Here is a 22,233-nt window from a genome sequence, read left to right on the forward strand (position 1 = left end):
TGCCAGGCAAACTTGTAGGAGCTTTAGCGGTTCTAAGGCGTGGGGGACTGTTTCGAGTCATCTCGGTGACATGCATAGCACTGCGGGGGGGGGCTGGCAGGGCTGACAGCCTGCTCTGAAGTCACTACCTTTCCTGGGTGGGCGCCCCAAGAAGTGGGCTCAGCAGCATGCGGCCAGGCACCGCCACAACTGGCCGAGGGACCTGGGGTGGCCGGTGACCGTCCGTTCTGCCACCCCGGACCCAGCCCTTGCCTCGCTCTGGGTGCAGACCCCCTGGCAGTGCTCCAGGCCTGTCAGCAGGGGTGTCCTCCGGGAGGGGCCCACCGGGGCCTGGGATCCCTGACGAGGAGCTCCGTTCAATAACCCGCAAACCCACGCCAGGAACCCACCCGGTGCCATTTGAAAACCACCCGCACCTCCCATGGGCTGGGGTTGGGGGGAGGGGGCTGTGGGCACCAAGGCGCAAAAGGGGGTGGCACGGGCTCAAGGTCACAGCAGAGAGGTGGCAGAGCAGAGCAGGATTTGAACCCGGCCCCAGCTGGTTACACAGCCTGGGGTCCTTCCCCTGTGCAAGGCAGCCCACCCTGAGGCTCCCGGGCCAGAGGAAGCTGCCCGGTCCTGGGTCCCCAGAGCCCACTGCTACTGGGAGGTTGGAGCGACCTCAGGTGCAAGAAAGCAGGCCCCAACCCAGGGGAGGGCCTCGGGGCTCGGGCTGCCTGCCCCAAGGGGGTCTGACATAGGGACTACCTGACCAGTGGAGGGGTTTGAGGAGAGGGGGCTCCCCTGGGCCCGAGGAGGATCTAAGTGGTGGGGGAGGGCCGTCCACCAGAGGAGGGGCTCCTGGATGAGGGCCTCGGCTGGGAGAGGGAGCAGGAGGGCTGAACGGGGCGGCGGTGCGGGGAGACGGGCTCGGGGCCCACTCGATTCCTCCTGGAGGGGCCCTGACAGCGGGACCCAGGGGGGCTCCTGTGGGCCGGAGGAGGGGCTGGCTCTGCCGAAAGGCTGCCCGTCAGTACCGTGGGGGAGGGGTGATGCCGGGAGGGAGCTGTCCAAGGTGGGCGCGGAGGGCGGCCCGGCCGGGGCCCAGCCGGACCGGGGAGGGGGGTCCGGTGGATGGCCCGGTCCCGCGGCCGGGGAGGGTGGGGCTCGGACAAAGGAGGGCGCGCGGGGAGAGAACCTGCGGGCCTCGCGGGGGGACGCAGCGGGCCCCGGTCCCCCGCCCCGGCCGCCTACCTGGGCGCTCGTCCCTGCGGCGCCGCCGCGGCTGCTGCTGGCCGTCTCCGTGTCCGCTCGGGCGCCGCCGCCCCCCGCACGCCCGAGCTGCCGCCGCCGCGCCCGCGCCCGTCCCCGCCCGTCCCCGCCCGCCGCCGGGCGCCGCGCTCCGCCCCTCCCCCCGGCCCCGCGCCCCCGGACAAGGTCACCGCCGCCCCGCGCCCCGCCGCGCGCGCAGCCCCCCCGGACCCCCATCTGGACCCCCGCCCCGCGCCCCCGCCCGGTGAACACCGGCTCCTGCCGGGGACGCCATAGGGGTGGGGTCTGCTTCCCCGGGAGGAAGCTGGCGCACCCCAGGGCCACCCAGCAGCCGGCCGCTGGGCAAGATGGGGGCAGAGCCGAGGTCACCCAGGAGCAAAGAAAAGGGGCCAGTTGGCAGAACTGCAGACAAGGGACCTGGGGGAACAGAACGGGACACCCTTGGGCTGGTGGGGGTGAAGGTCCAGGGCAGGGTCCCCCAGCGGGGGGCGGGCATTGATGGAATGAATAATCAATCAATCAATCAATAGATGTATGAGAAGGCAGAGGTGGCCCAAGGGGGCTCGGGGCAGTGGGGATGTACCTGGAGACTAGTCCCCTTCCCGGGGGATTTGTCCTGGCAGGGTGGGACTTGGTGTGGGTTGGTGCCCCTAAGGGCAGGCCACCAAGGCAGAGATGGCAATTGGGCCCTTGAGTTGGGGGCAGGGGTGGGGTGGGAGGGCAGTTGCTTTTGAAGCTGGGGGTGAACAAAGGGAGCCAAGGGGAATGGGTTTGCAGTTTTCTGGTAGGAAAATGTTATCTTCATCAAATAGGAGTTGTCTCTGAGAATAAACATTTGCCTTTGGGAAGCGTCTGTGCGGTTGACATCTGTGTGTCCACGTTTAAGCCAACAGGGTACCATCACCTCTCCCTCCTGAAGACTGGAGAGGATGGAGACTCATCTCAGAGAAGACTGGGCTTTGGGAAACAGCAACTGAACCAGGCAGGGGTGGGTGTGAGAACGCCCCAGGGCCCAAGCCTGTTAGAAGCAGGCACCCCTCGATGGGTAGGCTGACACTAAGGGTCCCACAAGGAGGGACTTTCTGGCGTCAGAGCAGTCGGAGGGTGAAAGAGGCTCTTTGTAGGGTGGTGAGCTCCCCATCATGAGGTAATGTGAGCAGATGGTCGGCTGGAGCCCAAGGGCTCCTGTGGCTCTTGGCTCCTTGATTTTTGCTGACCCAACTTGTCTGTGGCTCTGGCTGAGCCAGACCCTTCCTGCTCCCTTGGAGAGGTGGGCACTGCCCCCAAGACCATCTGGTTCCCCCAGAGGCTGGGCCTCTGAGGTTCGTCCTGCTTTGGGGGCTTGAAGGGCCCCATTTCTCCCTGATTCAGCTCCTCCACTGCACCTCCCGGCCTCTAGCACCTGGACCATCCCACCCGCCTCCTTCCTGGCCTCCCAGGACAGCCTCCTCCAGCCTTCCTTCTACCCTGGCCTTCACTGCACAGACTCCCCTGCTCTCATGCCACCCGTGGCTTCCTTCACTTCCGGGTCAAGGTCCAGCTTCTCAGACTGGCATTCAAGTTCCTCCCGACCTGACCCAAGCTCCCCTCCAGTTCCCCATCCAACCCCGGCTGCCTGGAGCTGTTCCCCAGGCACACCCCACTCCTGCCCTGTCCTAGGCCATGTGGGGCACCACAGAGGGTGGCCTGGCCCCAGCCCCACATCTCCAAGTGCTCTCAGCCAGCGATGGAGACAGCCCCGTGGATCTCCGCATCCCGGCCAAGCGCTCCTCTGAGCCTCAGTCTCCCCATCTGTGAATGAGGATCACCATTGTCTTGCCTCCCAGGGTTGCTGGGAGCGATCGATCGGCCATGACGTCCACCCTCCTGGGGCTGCCGGGCACACAGGCGCTCAGAGATGACAGCCCCGCTCCCTCCCGCTCCGACTGCCTGCCTGCTTACGTCTCTGAGTGACCAGGGACACTGGGCCAGGCCTCCAGCCTTGGGCCGGCCCTCTGCTTCTCCAGGCACCAGCCCAGGCCGGGGCAGGCTGACTCATGCCTAGGAGCGTGGGCACGCTCCACTCTGCGGCTGCTATTTATAGCTCCCAGGCCAGGCTCCCGGCTGGATGAGCCAGGAGAGGACAGGCCCCAGAGTCTCCCCCTCGCTCTCTGGGGCACAGGGCTCAACGCCCACCTGAGCACCCCAAACTAGGACGGCAGTCCCCCCTTTCCCACGGCCAGCCGGGAGAGCCCTGGCCTTCATGCGCCAGTGCAGGAGAGGGTTGGGTTTTATCAGCTCAGAGAAGGGGATCAGCTCCCCTGGGGTGGCCCAGCTGGGAAGAGGCCGGGCTGGGGCTGGAGCTCGGGTCCATCAGGCTCTGAAGCCACAAGCCAGCCTTTCTGCTGTCCCAGGCTGTCTGGGGGCCTAGCCCAGGGATGCACACCTGGCCTTTGGCTGTCCTTGATCAGCAGAAGTCCTCGCAAATGTAAAGGGACAGCCACTCACCTGAGAGGTCCCTGCTCCTCGCCTGGCCTTGCAGCCTATTGGCCTCCTGCCAGCTGCTCCGGGCGGGGGCCGCTCTCCAGACCCACCGTGCGGGGAGGAAGGTGGCTGGGTCTCATGCTCTGCTCTTTCTGTGCTCCCGGGATTAATGCAATTATGTGGGCGAAGCTGAGGCTGGGCGCCACGGCCTCTCACCGATGCTGTTTGGCCCTCAGAGGTTTTTTATTTGTTTTTAACTTTGGTGTCAACATTAAAAAATAAGAAGGTCATTTGTCAAAACACAGTTTGCCTTAAAAAATGAATGGGCTGGTGTCTCGTGCCCAAATTCTGCCCACCAGCTCCTGTAGGAGCTGGACCCCAGCCCCTGGTGGAAGATGCTGGTCCTTCACTGAAGCCACCTGCCTAGCCCCTGGGAGTGGCCTGAGGGGCTCTTCCACCATACGGGGCTGTGTGGTCATCAACACCTCCGAGGAGCGGGGTCACTGGAGCCTAAGCCATTAGCAGGATGAACCCCTGCCACACTTGCATCCTTTAACAGAGAGCCGGACAGCTTTGATCAGTCAGAGAAAAGGACCACGACATGCAGGGAGACCTCAGGGCCTTTGCACAGGCCACTTCCTCTGCCAGAAAAGCTCTTCACCCATCTTCTGACTCCAGTGAGGCCCTCAGAGATTCCCCCCCCCCCCGACCACACTGCTAAAATAGTCTTTGTCTCCCTTCGTGGCTCTCCCTCCACCTTGCTTATCTTCAGGGCACTTATCACCTTTTATGTCCATCTATCATCTGTCTCCCTTGCTAGAATGTGAGCTCTCTTGGGTTCTGGGACAGTGGGTCTCCCCTGGGGGTGATTCTGCCCCCAGGGGACCCTGGGCGATGTCTGGGGACATTTGTGGTTGTCATGACCAGGGTGGGCTCCTGGCATTGAGTGGGTGGGGCCAGGGAGGCTGCTCCACACCCCAGGGCATCCAGGACGGCCCCCCAGAGGATGACCCAGCACCACGTCAGCAGTGCTGGGGAGACCCTGGGGTAGGGCAATGGACCTCAAACGTGTCCCCAGACCAGCATCCCCTGGGAGCTTGGTAGAAATGCAAAATCTGGGAATTCCCTGGCGGTCCAGTGGTTAGGACGCCGGCTTTCACTGCTATGGACCCAGGTTCGATCCCTGGTCGAGGAACTAAGATCCCACAAGCCGTGCAGCGCAGCCAAAAAAAAAAAAAGAAAAGAGAAAGAAATGCAAAATCTCTGGCCCTGCCCCAGCCAAGACTAGCTCAGCAGGAGGCCCAGCCGGTCCCTCAAAGGAGAGGGCATGTGAACCGTGGCGGCCTTTTCTTTTGCTTTAAACGCAGCACCTCAGCTGTGCCTCGCAGGCACTGAGTCAGGGGGCTCTAAACGGCCCACCTGCCCATCTCGGCTCTCTCCTGCCAGGCTGGGCACACAGCAATCACTTGGGCCCTCGGCCAGAACACTGCGGTCTGCCAGGTCAGCTGTTCTTGCCCCAGGAGCTGCAGAGGCCTGGAGGGTGTCAGGGGCGGGGAGGGATGGGGTCTCCCTTCTGCAGCCCAATCTGGCCTCAGCCAACTGACAGCCAGGAGAAGAGTTCTAGGGTCTTCCCAGAACTACCCCAAGCCCTGCAGCAGTGCCCTTCTGCCCTCAGGAGTCCCAGCCCAGTCCCAGCCTGCAGGAGGCTCTCAAAAGGTCAGGTGGGTCGGTCACTGGCTCTGTACCAAAGCTGACAGACAGCTCAGGGTGGACACGGGCTGGGACAGGTGGGCTGCATGACCCTCTCTTCCTGGCAAGGCTGAGGGTTCAGACCTGGTGGTCAGGGCAGGCCTGGAGGCGCTGTGTGCAGGGACACAGCATCCTGTCCGATGCCTGTGTTTCGGGGCCCAGAAGACGCAGACTGGCTGGCAACCGGCACCCCCCTCCCCAGCTCCACACTAATAACTTCTCCCTCAGCAGAAACGCAAACAGCAGACAACAGAAGCCGCAACACGCTGTTATTACACTTGATTCAGTCCGCGAGGCCTGGGTGCCGCCTCCTAACTTTCTACTCTTTTGTCTCCAGATCAAGGAGGGGGACCCAGCTGACTGCATCCAGCTGTCGCCGGCACTGGGAGCCCCGACTCCACTCAGCTCGGGGGCGGCAGGGCCGGTGAGGGTGACGCTGTACCAAGGACCAGAGCTGAGTCCTGGCTCAACCCTCCTGCTTGCTGAACCCCCGCATTGGGCCCCCATAATCGTGCTGCCAAGAGCCTGCCTGGTCGCAGCCAAGTGGCTAGGGGTGGCCTTGACCCAGCCAGGCACATCCGGATAAAGGTGGTGCCTGGTGTTTTGTGCTGGGAGTTTTGTTTCTTTAAACAGAAAGGCGTCTGTGCTACTTGGGAACGCTCGTGTCCAAGTGAAGGTGGCTGTGCCTGGTTGTCACCAAGCGATACACAGGTCACTAGCAGGTGTGTGCCCCCCTCTCCTCCATGAGACACGCACACAGATCTCAAAGCGACACGTCCTCGATGGCGCAAAGTTGCACAGAGGTGAATGAAGGCTTTCGTGGCCGACGTCCAGTTCCATGTCAGGGCTGGTCCAGGGCCCCAGGTGGTGGGTGACCAACCCACAGGCTTCTTCAGCCAAAGCTGTCACCACGTGGCACCTGTCGTGTCAGAGCAGGTGTGGGGGAGATGGAGCCACTGAGTTGGCCTAGACAAGAAGACCCTGGTCTAGGCTGGACACGGCCACCATGAGCTGGGGGACCTCAGGAGCAAGGTCGGCCTCTCCAGGGCCCCCATCAGATGGGACGATCATTTTTCTTCTTACCTCAGCTTTCAACTTTGATCCTTGGCCAAAGCAGGGAAAGCTGACCAGAACTGACCAAGTGACACCATCATCCCTGTGGCCCCGGGAAGCAGACGCCAGGGCTGACCCTGGCCCCTCCAACCACAGCAGACAGGAGGGGTGGCATTGGGGGTGCTGGGGGGGCAACCTGTATTCTCTCCTACAACACACAGCACCCCCCAAACTTCTTGGGGTCCCAGCATCCCTGGGGGGCCTGGAAGTAGTTTTGCTGGGTCTGGCAGGACCCTAGAGAGAGACCAGAGCCTGGCAGACGGAGGCTGGGCAGGCTGGGGATCCGAGGATGCCAGGGACCGGGGTGGCGGTGTCTGAGGGGCGGGCGGGGGACCCCGGGGTTTCCCCCCTCACCGGTGTGGCAGCGCCCTTCCTGGTCTGGAAGCTGGCTTAGAGTGAGGGGGGGATGATGCGACCCTGAAGGCTCCAGTGCAGGGAAGGGAAGGGGAAATGGAACTGAGGGGTGGAGGGGATTGTGGTGTCCCCAGGCATCCCAGGAAGCTGATGGCTGGCGGGAGGGCGGGGACCCTGCTGTGCATGTGCTTTAGGTAAAGGAGGGGAAGGAGTATGGAGGGGGGGAAGCCTGGAGCAGGCTGTTCTGCACCCACGGGGGGGGGTTCCTACTGGATTCAGGGGGACGGGGCCCCTGGGGGACCCTGCCCAGCCCCGTCCCATGGGCCACACCCTTCTGAAGGCAGGCTCTGGAATCTGGCAACTCCATGACATCCCGCCCACCCGGGGCGAAGGTGGAGTGAAGTAGGGGCAGGGGTCACCAGCAAGGGTGGGTTTAGGACAAGGTGGAGGTGATGGTCCCACGCCCACAGGGGTCACTTTCCCAGCATGGGGACAGGGTCAGGCCATGCGGGATTCAGACGTGGGTCCTGGCAAAAGCCAGACAGAAGTTCCTGGAAATGGGCCCAATACTTCCAGCAGCGGTGGGGTGGGCGCCCAACAGAGTGGAAGTGGGGGACCTTGGACACACGGCCCTGCCCCCTGAGAGCCATATCGACACCAAATGAGGCTGGGGCCGTGGCGGAGGTTATGTGCTCTCCTGCCCGCGGAGTTGGGCAGGTGGCAGCAGGCCAGCACCTGGGACGCCCCCTGGGACAAGCAAGTAGCTGCTCCTGGAACACCACCGGGCCGGAGTGACTGGCTGGAGGCCCCGCCGCACCCAGGGCCACGGGGCAGAGGGGCCCGTCCTCGCCGGGAAGCTGTGACGGCCCCACTGCCACAGCTGGTCTCCCCAGTGTGGGTCTGGGCCGCGACCGTGAGTGAGAGGAAGGAAATCAGAGGTTCTAGGAAGGAGCCTGGGCCTCATGGCCGAGTGGACAAGTGAGAAGACAGGAAGGGTGTAAGTAATGGGATGGAGCTGGGGAAGCCGAGGCCGCGCCTCCAGGCTTGGGGGCAGACACAGTCAAGTCCCCCCGGAAGGGCCCTCAGCCCTGGCTCAGCCCGGGAGCAGGAGCCGGTTGCCATGACTACACTAACAGAGCTTGTTGCCACGGAGGGGAGGGTTCGCGCCAGCCAGCCCCACGGGGCTGTTAGGCTCCTGCGCTCCCCGAGGGGGGTCCTAGCTTCATTTGTGTCTGGCGGGGGAAGCTGAGTCACATGACCCCTGACCCTGGCCTGTGGGAGTCGTCCTGTTCTGGAGACCCTGTGGCCAAGCTGCCCCAGGCCTGCCCGCACTCTCTGCAGCCCTGGGGCTCTGTTGCCTCGGGGAGCCGAGCAGCTCAGCCCGGCCCAGAACCCCAGCCCCTGGAGAGCAACCTCTCCTGGCAGGGCGGCCGCACCAGAAAGCAGGGAAGAAGAGGGCGGCTCCGAGATCCCTGGAACCTCCGTCTCCCCAGAAGCACAGCCTCAGGTGGCAGGAATCACAGCCCCATCACCCCCACTAACCGCGAACGAATGGAGGCTCCTGGCTGGCGGACTCCCTTCAGAAACCCCTCAGGGCATCACGTGACAGCGACTGGACCCTCTGCTCACCCTGGGGACACGCCCACCACGCGCTGCAGGGCTCCAGGGAAGGCGTGGGGGGTGGCTACGACGCTGGCACTGTAGCCAGGGCTGCGGAGGACAGAGGCTGGCCTCTCCCGCACTCGTCCACAGCCGGTGGTGCTTAGGGGTGGGGAGGGTCTGGGTCTGACCCCACCTGGACGCCCGGGGCCACCTCCCCTGCGAGTCACCAGACCCCCACGCCTGTGGATGACATGGCCACACAGCTTTGGTGAATACTTTTAAGAGAAGAATTTGTAAAAGTAGTAGCGGTGCCCCAGGGCTGGGGGTGTAGGATCTGGGGCTCAGTGCAGTCCCGAGCGGCCCCTCTGCGCAGGCGCAGCCCAGGAGCTGAGCTCGGACCCTCGGGGGAGGCGAGGCTCCGGCTGGGTGGGGGCGGGGCGGGCACCCAGCGCGGGATGGTCACCACTTGAGGAAGACCATGCCCGCCAGGACGGCGTAGCCCAGCACCAGGAAGAGGACCTTGAGCAGCCGGTCGCTCTTCTCCTCCAGCTCCTTGGCCAGGATCTCAAAGAAAGTGACGAAGAGGAAAGTACCGCCTGCCAGGCCCTGCAGCAGCACGGAGGCCACGCTGCTGGGCACGCCCTGGGCACTCTCGATGCCCAGGCCGAGGCTGATGCCCAGGGGGATCATGGCGCTCACGGTGACGGCCAACTTGGCAGCGTCCCTCAGGGCCATGGCGCTCCTGGCCATGCTGATGCCCAGGGCCACGGCCACCAGCGTCTCGTGGATGGCCACCCCCACAAACAAGCTGACCACCTTCTCCCCCTCCTCCTGCAGGCCCAGGGCCAGGCCCTCGAAGACCGAGTGGGCCGACAGGGCGAAGACCAGGCTGAGGAGCCGCAAGGGGCTGGAGCGCGACAGCTCCTGGACACTCAGCCCGTGGCTATGCGCGTGGGGCTCCCCATAGAGCGTGTGGCCCCGCGAGCCACCCATGAAGGGGCTCTCGTACTCTGAGTCGCTGCCCACGTCCGAGCTGGCGTTGAATGTCTCCAGGTCGATAAAGGCCGGCCTCTCCTTGCGGAAGGTCAGGACGAGCTGCTCCAGGAAGACGGTCATGAAGAAGCCCACCAGCATGATGGTCTCGGCCAGCGGGTAGTCGGTGCTGATGTGCCCAAGACTCAGGACTTTTTGGAGCTGGAGAAGAGGGCGCGAGAGGGGGAAGAGACGGGGAGAGGTTCAGAGGCGCGACCGCCGAGACCCCCGCTGCCCACGCAACAGGTTCTTCAGACGTCACCTCTCAAGTAGCAGAAATACCCAAATCATACAGGTCTTAAAGAGGAGTGGTGGCTCATCCTTGATGAATTTAAAAATGAAGGGACTTCCCTGGTGGTCCAGTGGGTAAGACTCTGCGCTCCCAATGCAGGGGACCTGGGTTCAATCCCTGGTCGGGGAACTAGATCCCACATGCATGCCGCAACTGAGAAGTCTGCATGCCACAACTAAGAAGTCTGCATGCCGCAACTAAGACCCAGCACAGTCAATAAATAAATAAATATTTAAAAATAAAAACTCTATTAGAAAGGGACTAGGCCTCACGTCATGTCCACTATGTCAACCAATTTAAAAAGAGTGTAGTGGGCTGCATCATGACCCCTAAAAGGTATGTCCACCAGGAATCTCAGAATGTGACCTTATTTGGAAGGGTCTTTGCAGATATAACTGAGGTGTGATGGGCTGAATTGTGTCTCCCCAACAAAAGGAAATTTCTGTATAAAAGTCTCCCAACCCCTAGTGCCACAAAACTAACCATACTTGGAGATAGGGTCTTTAAACAGGTGATTCAGTTAAAAGGAGGCTGTGAGGGTGGACTTAATCCACTAGGACTGCTGTCCTTACAGGAAGAGGAAGAGCCATCATGTGAAGAGACAGCAAGAGGTGGCCATCTACAAAGCAAGGAGAGAGGCCTCAGGAGGACCAAACCCTGCCAGCACCTTGGTCTCGGACTTGCAGCCTCCAGCCCTGGGAGAGAATAAGTGTCTGCTGTTTAAGCCCCCCATCTCTGGTCTTCTGTTATGGCCACCCCAGGAAATTCATTCATAAGATAAGGATCTTGAGATGACATCATCCTGGATAAGGATGATGTCCTTTTAATCCAATGACAGGTGTCCTTCCGAGACAGAAGAAGAGAGACACACAGGGAGAGGCCGTGTGACAACGGAGGCAGAGCTGGGGTGATGGAGCCACAAGGTAAGGGACCAAGGACCACAGACGATCCCCACAAGCTGGGAGGGACACGGGATAGACCCTCTCTCACGGCCAGAGGACCCAGCCCACTGACACCTTGGTCTCAGACTTCTGGCCTCCAGACTGGGATATCAGCCAGGGCTTCTGGCCCTGATGCCTGCACGGGGCTGGCTTCCACACACCCGGAGGCTGTTTCCAGAGCCCCCCACCTCTCCACCCCCCTGGGTGAACGTGCTGAGAACGAGCATGAGGCTCGCCGGCACATCCAGCCATCCTCGTCAGATCCTTGAGTCAGCACTGTCCCATAGAACGTTCCAGATGGTGGAAATGTCCTCTATCTGTGCTGATATGGAAGCCGCTAGCCTCGCGTGGCCCACGAGGACTTGAAATGTGGCTGGTGCGGCTGAGGACTGGCACGCTGAAGTGGGTTTGATTTCAATTCACTGAAACCTGACCAGCCGGAATGGTGAGTGGCAGCCACACCAGACCGTGAGGCAGACACTCTGGCTGAGGCTGGCGGGCAGCCAGGAGGAGGGGCCTGGCCCACTGAGGCGTGGGGAGCCTGGGGCAGGGGCGCGGCCCAGGAGTGGTTTGGGGAGGACAGTGAGAGGGCCCCGAGCACTGAAGGGGGATGGGGAGGGGCAAGGTCATTGCAGCAGTCCAGGCCGGAGGGGTGGCACTGCGGGAATGTGGAAAACGGCAGGGGGGGGCGGGTGCAGAGGGTGTCAGAGAGGACTCTGATCTCATCCTCACCGACGCCAAGTGCACAAGTTTCCCGCGCTGTGTAACAGAGGAACGCAAGCTTAGCAGCATAAAACACCTCCCAGCCCTCAACATCAGGAGTCCAGGCACAGGATGGGGCTTGTGGATAAAGCAAATGGCACAGTGTGGCCAGGGACTGAGGGTGGCTCCCAACCAACAGCCAGGGAGACACTGGGCCCTCAGTCTGACAGCCAGGAAGGAACTGAACCCGCCTTACAACCACATTGGCTCAGAGGCCAATCCATCCCCAGTCAAACCTTTAGATGAGACCACAGCCCACCAGATACCTTGATTGCAGCCTCATGAGAGCCGGCAGCAGAGGACCCAGCCAAGTGGTTCCCAGACTGCTGACCCACAGAAACTGTGTAGGAATAAACATGTGTTGTTTTAAGATGCTAAGTTTGTTATAATTTGTTACGCAGCAGTAGCTAACTGATACAGGAGTTGAAGAGAGGCCACAATCGCCAGCTTCAAGACAAAGTGCATGTGTCCGGGGCAGGTGGTCTGGTCAAGTAATGGCTGATGAGCCCACCAGCTGGGAACCCTAGGTCTAGTTCAAACCCCTTGTTTACCAGATAAGACCCAGAGAAGAGACGCAACCAACTCATGGTCACACAGCAAATTCATTTTCTACTTCCTGTCACCCTTATAGTGTCAAGGCCCCGAGCTTGGTATCAGGGTTGAAAAGCACCAGAGATGGGGAGGGGCAAGATAAGGGTAGGGGATTAAGAAGTACAAACTATTATGTACAAAATAAATAAGCTACAAAGATATACTGTACACCACAGGGAATATAGCCAATAGTTTATAATAATATAAATGGAGTACAATCTTTAAAAACTGTGAATCACTATGTTGCACACCTGTAACTTATACAATATTGTACATCAACTATATCTCAATTAGGGAATTCCCTGGCTGTCCAGTGGTTAGGACTCTGTGCTTTCACTGCTGAGGGCCCGGGTTCAGTCCGTGGTCAGAGAACTAAGATCCTGCAAGCCACGCAGCACAGCCAAAAGAAAAAGAAAAACAAAAACACAACAACTATATCTCAGTTACAAAAAAAAATAAAAGGAAAGAAAAAACAAAAGGCACCAGAGACGATTGGCCACAAGGTGCCAAGGGCTGCTGCTACCACCCCAGGGAGCCTTACCTTTTCCCTCACAGCCGGCAGTAAAGCATTGAAGCATGTGGCCAGAAAGACCCCTCCTCCGAAGGTGTTGCAGAGTGAGAGGATCTTTTTCGAACGATGGGCCTTCTCAAAATCCGTCTCGATGATCTTCACGGGGAGCAGGGAGCCCAGCAGCATGAAGAAAAACACGCCCACCATGCAAAGGATTTTGGCTACCAACAACTTCACCATGGCGGCGGCCCGGGCTGCTCCGGTCACCGGTCACTGCAGGGCCAAACCATGTGTGGGCGCACACTCCCCTCCCACGATGTGCTACGGGGCCCAGCCACGCAGCCAGGGGCTCATGCCTCAGTCCAGCCACTGTGAATGTCAGGGGCAACCGCGTCAGCTGTTGGATTGGTTATCTGACCAGCTAGAGCAACCAAGCCCATCACCCCCAGTACTTCACCCCATTCCAGGCCTAGCACACGTCCCTGTCTCTTGCAGAAAATTCTCCACGGCTGCACTGTCCAACACGGCAGTCGCTAGCCACGTGTGTCTGTGTAAGTTAATTAAAATTAAATAAAATGTAGGCAATTCCCTGGCGGTCCAGTGGTTAGGACTCCGCGCTTCCACTGCGGGGGGCACGAGTTCGATCCCTGGTTGGGGAACTAAGATCCTGTATGTGGCGCGGCCAAAAAAAATTATTTTAATTAAAAAAAAATTTATATAAAATGTAGAATTCAGCTCCTCAGTTGCGCTACCCACATTTCAAGTGTTCCATAGCCACTTGAGTCTAGCAGCTGCCGTACTGGACAGCACAGACAGAGAACATTTCCATTGTTGCAGAATGTTCTGGGTCCCACCGCCCTTACACAAAATCCAAAGGCTTTACCCTGAGGCAAAGGCTCTGCACCATCAGCTCGGGCTCCACCTCCCCATTCCCATTCCCGCCTCAGGGCCTTTGCACCGGCAAGCCCATTCCCGCCTCAGGGCCTTTGCACCTGTTGTTCTCTAGGCCTGGACCACTTCTCTCCCCTGACCTTCCAATGATGCTTGTCTTTCAGTCCCTCAGGAGGGCTTCCCCCTGCCCTAAATGGCATCCCTTGTACCCACCGCAAGGCCTGGCGCAGAACAGATGCTCAGTAACCGCTGGCTGAACAAACGGATGAGCTGAAGCATGTGGACCTCTTTACGGGGACTCAATGAGCCAAAGTAAAGCAGATCTCGCCCTAGATAGACCCGAAAATGTTACCATTAGAATGAGGGACCGCGGCTGCTCCCCTGTCCTTAGGCTTTCTCCCCAACCTCCCAATTCTCACTGCCCGCGTCCCCATGTCAGCTCAGATGCCACCAGTGGAGAGGGGTCTCCTACCCCGCCCCCTGGCATCACTGGAGCTACAGGGAACTACATAATTCAAAGTCCCTGAATGTCATCACTCGCCCTGGGCTGCGACTTCCACGGGAGCAGGGAGTGTGTCTTCCTCAGCCCAGAGCCAGGTACAGTAGGCGCCCAATAAATACCTGCCGAGTGTCGGGATGCCCCAGTCTGTGGAGTGGGGGTGAGGGTGGCCTGGACGCCCTCAAACCGGGGGCTGATGGGGCTGGGCAGCGGGGACGGGCTCATTCATTCATCCTTTCACTCAGCACTTACTGAGCGCCTTCTGTGTGTCCCGCGCTGCATTGGGCGCCCCGCTCGAGAGGGGACAAGTCGCGCTCCGCTGGCGGAGCCGGACGCAAATCACACAGATCGCCAGTAAAGGCGGGGCCTCGGCTAACAGGCGGCAGAGCCCGCCAGGCCCCGGGCCGCCCCCGCCCCCAGCCCCGCCCAGGCCCGGCCCACACGTACCTCCGCCAGGTCCTCGCCCGCCCGCCGGAGCCGCCCGCCGGAGCCGCCCGCCGCTCAACCGCCACGCCGTGTCGACCCCACTGCAGCGCTCCCGGTCTAGCCCCGGCTCGGCGCGCAGCTGCCCACGCCCCGCCCACGCCCCTGCCCATTGGCCGCCCCAATCGCAGCGGGCCAAGTTCTCCATGCCATTGGCTATTACGGCTGCCACTCACCCCGCGACTCCACCTCTCCTACCGGCAAGGGAAAGTAGTTTCCTCCCTCAGAGCGGCGGGTACAGGCACCGGGCGGCTCCGGCGGGAAACTCCGACCCTAGGGGAATGGTTCCGTCAGCGTCTGGCTTCCAGAGCTGTCCAGGGGTTCCAGGTGCTGAATCCCGTTCGGATCGAGGTTTGGCCATTGTCAGAAAACGATTTGCTACGGGTGACTGTCTCTCTCGGAGCGTCCTCGCTCCTGATGCCCTTCCCGTCGGTTTAAGATGCAGATTTATCCGTTCAACATCTCTGCTTCCTATGTACCAGGACCTTTTCTAGGAGAACATCTGTCAACAAAACAAGGATCTCTCCCCTTTTGGAGCTTACGTTCTAGGAGAAGACAGAAAATCGACAAACATAATAAGTAATAAAATTATGTCAGAAGGTGACAAGCGCTCTGGAATAATAGAGCCCAGTAAAGGTTATCAGGGTGCTGGGAGGTGGCTTGGGATGAACACACACACACTACTATACATAAGATAGATAACCAATAAGGACCTACTGTATAGCACAGAGAACTCTACTCAATATTCTGTGATAACCTATATGAGAAAAGAATCTTAAAAAGAATGAATATATGTATATGTATAACTGAATCACTTTGCTGTACACCTGAAATTAACACAACATTGTAAATCAACTATACTCCAATAAAATTAAAATATATTTTTAAAAAAAGAGGAGTGCTGGGTGGTGGATTGCTATTTTAGGTTTTTTTTTTTAAGGATGTGTACCCAGGAGTGGAATTGCTGGGTCAAACGGATATTTTTTAGGTGAGGAGAAGGAGACATTTTTTTAAAAAATGGCTTGATCCACTGCCCCATAAAAGCAACCAGACTTATGAAAGAGAGGACTGTATTCATTTGTTAACCAAAATCTTATTGTCAGCCTACCATGAGCCAGGCATAGGGAAAGTTGCTAAGAATAAAGTGGAGAATGCTACAATATGGATGAACCTGGAAGACATCAGGCTAAGTGAAATAAGACAGTCACAAAAGGATAAATACTGTGTAATCCCACTCATAGGAGGTCCCTAGATTAGTCAAATCCACAGAGACAGAAAGTAGATGGTGGGGGCCAGTGGCTGAGGGAGGGGGTGGGGAGTCATTGTTTCCTGGGGACAGAGTTTCAGTTTGGGAAGATGAGAAAGTTCTGGAGATGGATGATGGGGATGGTTGCACAACCATGTGAATGTACTTAATGCCACTGAGCTGTACACTTAAAGACGGTTAAAATGGTAAATTTAATGTTATGTATATCTCATCACAATTTTTGAAAATTTTAATAAAATGGAGTGAAAAAGCCCATGCCCTCACAGTTCAAAGTCTAGTGGGAGAGACAAGTATTAATGAAATAATAGCATATTATTAGGCAGACTTCTAAGATGGTTCCAAATGATCCCAACATCCTAGGATTCATGTCCTCGTATAATCCCCTCTCCTTGAGCCTGGGCTGCACCCAGCGACTTGATTCCAACAAATAGGATATTGTCAAGTGATGGGATGTCATTTCCATGATTAGGTTTCAGAAGACTGACTTCTGTCTTCCTAGACAACTCTCTCTATTGCCTTTTTGCTTTCGTGCTTTGATAAAGCAAGCTGAGATGCTGAAGATGCCCACATTGCAAGAAAGTGAGGATGACCTCCAGCCAACAGCTGAGACCTTTGGCACAAGAGCCTACAAGGAAGTAAATCCTGCCAATGACCACGAGTGATCTTGGAGGGGGATCCTGCTCCCATTGGGCATTCAGAGGACTGATGCCCAGTGGACACTTTGATTGAAGCCTCTGAGGGACCCTGAAGCTGAGGACTCAGCTAAGTGAACCTGGATTCCTGACCCACAGACACTATGAGATAATAAACGTTGTTATCGTAAGCCACTAAGTTTTGGGGGAATTTGTTATGCAGCAAAAGATAACCAATACAGGAACTTCCCTGCTGGTCCAAGGGTTAAGACTTTGCCTTCCAGTGTGGGGGGGTACGGGTTCAATCCCTGGTTGGGGAGCTAAGATCCCACATGCCAGAAGCAACATTGTAACAAATTCAATAAAGACTTTAAAAATGGTTCACATCAAAAAAAAAGATAACCAATACATATATGTAAAGGGAAAACTGTAGGTTGTACTAAGTGTCATGAAGAAAAAAAAAAAAAGAGAGAGAGAGACAGTTCTGTGTTAATCAAATAAAGAGCAGTGAGAAGTAAGGGGTGAAGAGAGGATGTTTGATGCAAAAGTAGAAAGGAGCTTGCGATATTGGAGGAACTGGAAAGCCAGGCTGTCTGAATATTGGTGAGTGACAAGGACGGTCCCAGAGACCATTTTAAGGCATCTGAATTTCCCCATCGATGAATGTGAGTCAATGATGAAAACTCATTGAAGAGTTTTAAGAAGGTGAAGGTTGTGATTCAACTGATGTTTTAAGGTTATTCTGAGTCCTGTGTAAAGAAAGGATTGTAAGGGAGCGAGAATGAAGGCAGGGAGACCAGTTGGGTCATTTGAGCAAGAACTGATGCTAGTTTAGGTGTAGGTGGGAGGTGGAAGGGAGTGGATGAATTTGAAAAATATCTTGGGTGAATTGACAGGACTTGGTCCTGGTTTGTCTGTGGGCCGTAGGAGTAGGAGGTGTCGGGAATGACTTCTAGTTTTCTAGTTTGAGTAACTAGATGGATCCTGGTGTTATTCACTAAAATAGGAAAGAGTGGAGGAGGCACAGACATTGGAGGAGTCAAGAGTCTAAGTCTGGCTTTTCAGAGGTTAAGTATGAGATGTCTATGAGTTCTTAACGTTTAATGTCACTTTCTGCCTGCACGGAGCTTGCTTCATTATAAGCATGCAATATATGGTAGCTATTTTTTAAATTGAAGTATAGTTGATTTACAATGTTTTTTAAATTAATTTTTATTGGTGTATAGTTGATTTGCAATGTTGTGTTAGTTTCTGCTGTACAGCAAAGTGACTCAGTTATACATATACGTATATCCACTCTTTTTTAGATTCTACTCCCATATAGGTCATTACGGAGTATTGAGTAGAGTTCCCTGTGCTATACAGTAGGTCCTTATTAGTTACAGTGTTGTGTTAATTTCTGCTGTACAGCAAAGTGACGCAGTTATACATATATATACATTCTTCTTCATATTCTTTTCCATTATGGTTTATCACAGGATACTGAATATAGTTCCCTGTGCTATACTGTAGGACATTGTTGTTTATCCATCCTATCTATAATAGTTTGTATCTGCTAATCCCAAACTCCCAATCCAACCCTCCCCTGCCCCTCCCCGTCTTGGCCACCACAAATCTGTTTTCTATGTCTGTAAGTCTGTTTCTGTTTTGTAGATAAGCTCAATGGAGTCACATTTTAGATTCCACATATAAGTGATATCATACGGTATTTGTCTTTCTCTGTCTGACTTACTTCACTTAGTATGATAATCTTAGGTCCATCCATGTTGCTGCAAATGGCATTATTTCGTTCTTTTTCACAGCTGAGTAGTGTTCCATTGTATTTTGTGTGGTAGCTATTTTTATTATTAAACACAGAGTGACTTGACTCTTTTTCTGTTTTCCGTAATTCACAACAATAACAAAAAAGATCGTCCATAATAACAGCACACCAGGTAAGTGCCCACAGGATGACTCCCTCCTATAGGAGAATTCGTAATGTGCAATATTTATTCATAATTCTTTAGAGCATGAGACTGCTCAGAGAAGAAGCTGCAAAGCTTTGGGCTTTTATTCATTCAGACATATTTTTGAAAGCTTCCTAGACGCCAGGACCTACCTAAGAGCAGGTACTGTCAAAGTACAATAAAAAAAAAAAAAATACTGACAAATCTGACTACATTGAATACTTCAAAAATCTCCCATAGTGAAAGACTCTATGAATGGGATAAAAAGACAAGTGATAGGCCAGGAGGAAATGTTGATAATAGATGAGACCGAGCTTTTGATAGCAAGTAAACATCCTAAAATGAAAGTAGGAAGGGAGGGACTTCCCTGGTAGCGCGGTGGTTAAGAATCCGCCTGCCAATGCAGGAGACACAGGTTCGATCCCTGGTCCGAGAAAATCCCACATGCCGCGGAGCAACTAAGCCCGTGTGCCACAACTACTGAGTCCAAGTGCCCCAACTACTGAAGTCGGCACGCCTAGAGCCCATGCTCTGCGACAAGAGAAGCCACCGCAATGAGAAGCCCACGCACCGCAACGAAGAGTAGCCCCCGCTCGCCTCAACTAGAGAAAGCCCGTGCACAACAACGAAGACACAACGCAGCCAAAAATAAATAAATTTATTCTTTTTTAAATAAATAAAAAATAAAAATGGGAAGGGAAGGGAAGGAACAGACAATTCTCAGGAGAACAAATACAAGAGGTGAATACATATAGGAAAATATGCTCAAGCCATACAGATAATCACAGAAATAGGAAATAAAATCATCTGAACAGGGACTTCCCTGACGGTCCAGTGGTTAAGACTCCGCACTTCCACTGCAGGGGGAACGGGTGCCATCCCTAGTCAGGGAACTAAGATCTCGCATGCCGAGTGACTCGGCCAAAAAAAAACAACAAAAAAAAGCCCACCATCTGAACAGCTTTATTGAGGTGTAACTGACGTACAGTAAACAATAGATATTCCAAGTATACAATTTGATAAGTGTTGATACATGTACACACCTGTGAAACCATCCTCACAATCAAGATAGTGAACATAAACTACACCCCCTGGAAAAAATGTCCTCCTGCCCTTCCCCACCCCCGTCTCCCAAGCAACCGCCATTCTGCCATGGTTGCTCGACAGGGTAGTTTCTGATGGCACTGCTCCCAACCTTCCTCTGCCGGCCGCTGGGTGGCCATTCATGCACGTTGCTGTTGGGCATACAACCCTGGGGCGGGGAATTGTACATCCAGGGTTTCTAGGGTATCCAAACGCTCAGCTTTAGAACTTCATATACAGCTGGCTTGTCCCTTTTGGTGCAGAAAAGAGTTAACACAGCAGGCTTAAGATTTTTGTGTTTGCAAAGGCCCTCAGCAGCATCTGGAACTGGACTCTGGGGGCACCTGCCACCCTCAGTCATTGGGGAGGGGGCTCCCTGTCTCTACACTGTCTGTGCAAACACGTGGTTTACGCTGAACACCTGCTGTCCTCCTAGAGTCTGGGGCCTCGGCTGTGCTGGGCAGAGGTGCCTGAGAGCACAGACCCCCCTCCCCAGAGAGAACCCCAGGCACCAGGTCTCCGTGAGCCTCCTTGGGAACCACACCCCACTCGTGCTGTCACGTCTCGTTTAGCAGGAATTAAGTGCATCCTGTGGGACTCCATTGGGAAAGGGCTCTGAAGGCTTGTGCCTGGTCCCCCAGACCCCACCCCAAGCCTTTTCCCTCTGCTGATTTTGCTTCATATCTTCTCGTAAACCACAGCCATGAGGACGATCATTGCTGAGTCTTGGAGACCCCCAATGCACTTTTGTGATGAATAACACTTGTTTTTGTCTTTTCATTTTAGCTATTCTGGTGCAATCATCTCACATTATGGTTTTTGTTTTGTTTTTTAATTTTGGCTGCACTGGGTCTCTGTGGCGGTGCACGGGCTCTTCTTTGTGGTGCTCGGGCTTCTCTAGTTGCGGCCGTGCAGGCTTAGTTGCAGCATGTGGGATCTTAGTTCCCGGGCCAAGGATCGAACCCGGGCCCCCTGCATTGGGAGCGCGGAGTCTTAACCACTGGACTGCCAGGGAAGTCCCTCACATTATGGTTTTAATTAGTGTTCCCCTCATGGCTAATGAAATTGTGTCCCTTTTCATGTGTTTATTGGTCAGTTGCATATCCTGGTTTTTGAAATGCCTTTCTGTTTTGCCCGTTTAAAAAATTGGGTTACTTCTCTTTTTCTTATTGATTCTTAGGAGTACTTTATATTTTTGTCAAGTATATATTGCAAATGCCTTCACGCATTCAATGGCTCACCTTTCCTCTCTCTTTTAAGGCAGTCCAATTTGTTGATTTTTTTTTTTAATGTATGGTTAGAGCTTAATGTATGGTTAGAGCTTGTATTAGTCAGGGTTCTCCAAAGAAACAGAACCAATATAAGATGCCTATCTATCTATATATATATAGAGAGAGAGAGAGACAGAGACAGAGAGAGAGAGGAATTTACTTTATGGAATTGGGTCATGCAATCATGTGGGCTGGCATGTCTGAAATCTGCAGGGCAGGCTGACAGGCTGGAGACCCAGTGAAGAGTTGACATTGCAGCTTGAGTCCCAAGGGTGTCTGGAGGCAGAATTCCCTCTTCTCTGGGGAGACCTCAGTCTTTTCTCGTAAGGCCTTCAACTAATTAGATGTGACCCACCCGCATTCTAGAGGGTTATCTCTCTATCCAAAGTTTTATTTCTTTACGTCTTTATTGGAGCATAATTGTTTTACAATGTTATGTTAATTTCTGCTGTACAACAAAGTGAATCAGCTATATGTGTACATACATCCCCATATCCCCTCCCTCTTGAGCCTCCCTCCCACCCTCCTTATCCCACCCCTCTAGGTCATCACAAAGCACCGAGCTGATCTCTCTGTGCTATGCAGCAGCTTCCCACTAGCCATCCATCTTATATTTTCTACCCAAAGTTGACTGATTTAAATGTTAATCTCATCTAAAAATACCTCCCCAGCAACATCTAGGCTGGTATTTGACCAAATGTCTGGATGCTGTGGTCTAGCCAAGTGCACACATAAAATTAACTACCACAGTGCTTTTCTGTGTTCTCTTCAAGAAAATTTTGCCTGCCTCAAATCATATTTATATATTTATATATATATATGTCTTGCCATGCAGCATGTGGGATATTAGTTCCCTGACCAGGGATCGAACCCATGCCCCCTGCAGTGGAAGCGTGGAGTCAACCACTGGACCACCAGGGAAGTCCCTATTCTATATTTTCTTCTGCCATCTTTCTGGTTTTACCTTTCATAGATTCCATCTGTTTACGTTTCAAAAACAGGCAAAACTAACCCCTGGCATAGACACTGGGGCAGCGTTATCCTTTGGGGGTCATGAGTGGAGGTCTTATCCTTTGGGGGTCGTGGGGTCTGTTCTTGGTCTGGGTGCCAATGACAAGGGGTGGGGGGTTGCGGGGTGCTCCCTTTGTGAAAATTCATTGAGCTCTTTGCTTATAATGTGTGCACTTTCGTGCCTGTATGTTACACTTTGATAAAAAAAATTAGGAAGCACAGTCATGAGAGCGAGAGAGAAGGATGGACACCCTAAGTCTGCAGGAGCTTACAAAGACCTGGGAACAGCGTGAGCTGAGCAGAATTTGTGGTTGGTACCCTCAACCTCACCCCCGAAGGGATTCACATTCTCTGAGCCCATCTCTGACCCCATATCCCATCATGCAATGCAGGATGGCAGCCCTACCACAGCACAAAGCCTCACAAAACATCCCTGGTGAGGAGGACTTAAAATTCTGAAAGGGGAATCAGCTCTAAACGCGCAACCCC

The 22,233-nt window shown here is 55.1% G+C and overlaps 1 protein-coding gene across 1 annotated transcript; it reads right to left on the minus strand.

The window, feature by feature from the left end:
- Positions 1-8,796: 8,796 nt before the first annotated feature.
- On the minus strand, positions 8,797-14,615 carry SLC39A3 (solute carrier family 39 member 3). The gene is made up of 4 exons (XM_059919914.1): positions 14,499-14,615; positions 13,766-13,881; positions 12,692-13,030; positions 8,797-9,726 (listed from the first exon to the last, which is right to left on the minus strand). The coding sequence occupies exons 3-4, from the start codon at positions 12,899-12,901 to the stop codon at positions 8,992-8,994; spliced, it is 945 nt and encodes a 314-aa protein (XP_059775897.1). The 5' UTR covers positions 12,902-13,030; positions 13,766-13,881; positions 14,499-14,615; the 3' UTR covers positions 8,797-8,991.
- Between the last annotated feature and the right edge of the window lie 7,618 nt (positions 14,616-22,233).

The sequence above is a fragment of the Balaenoptera ricei genome, chromosome 3 (genome assembly GCF_028023285.1).
Source record: "Balaenoptera ricei isolate mBalRic1 chromosome 3, mBalRic1.hap2, whole genome shotgun sequence".
NCBI classification, from domain to species: Eukaryota; Metazoa; Chordata; class Mammalia; order Artiodactyla; family Balaenopteridae; genus Balaenoptera; species Balaenoptera ricei.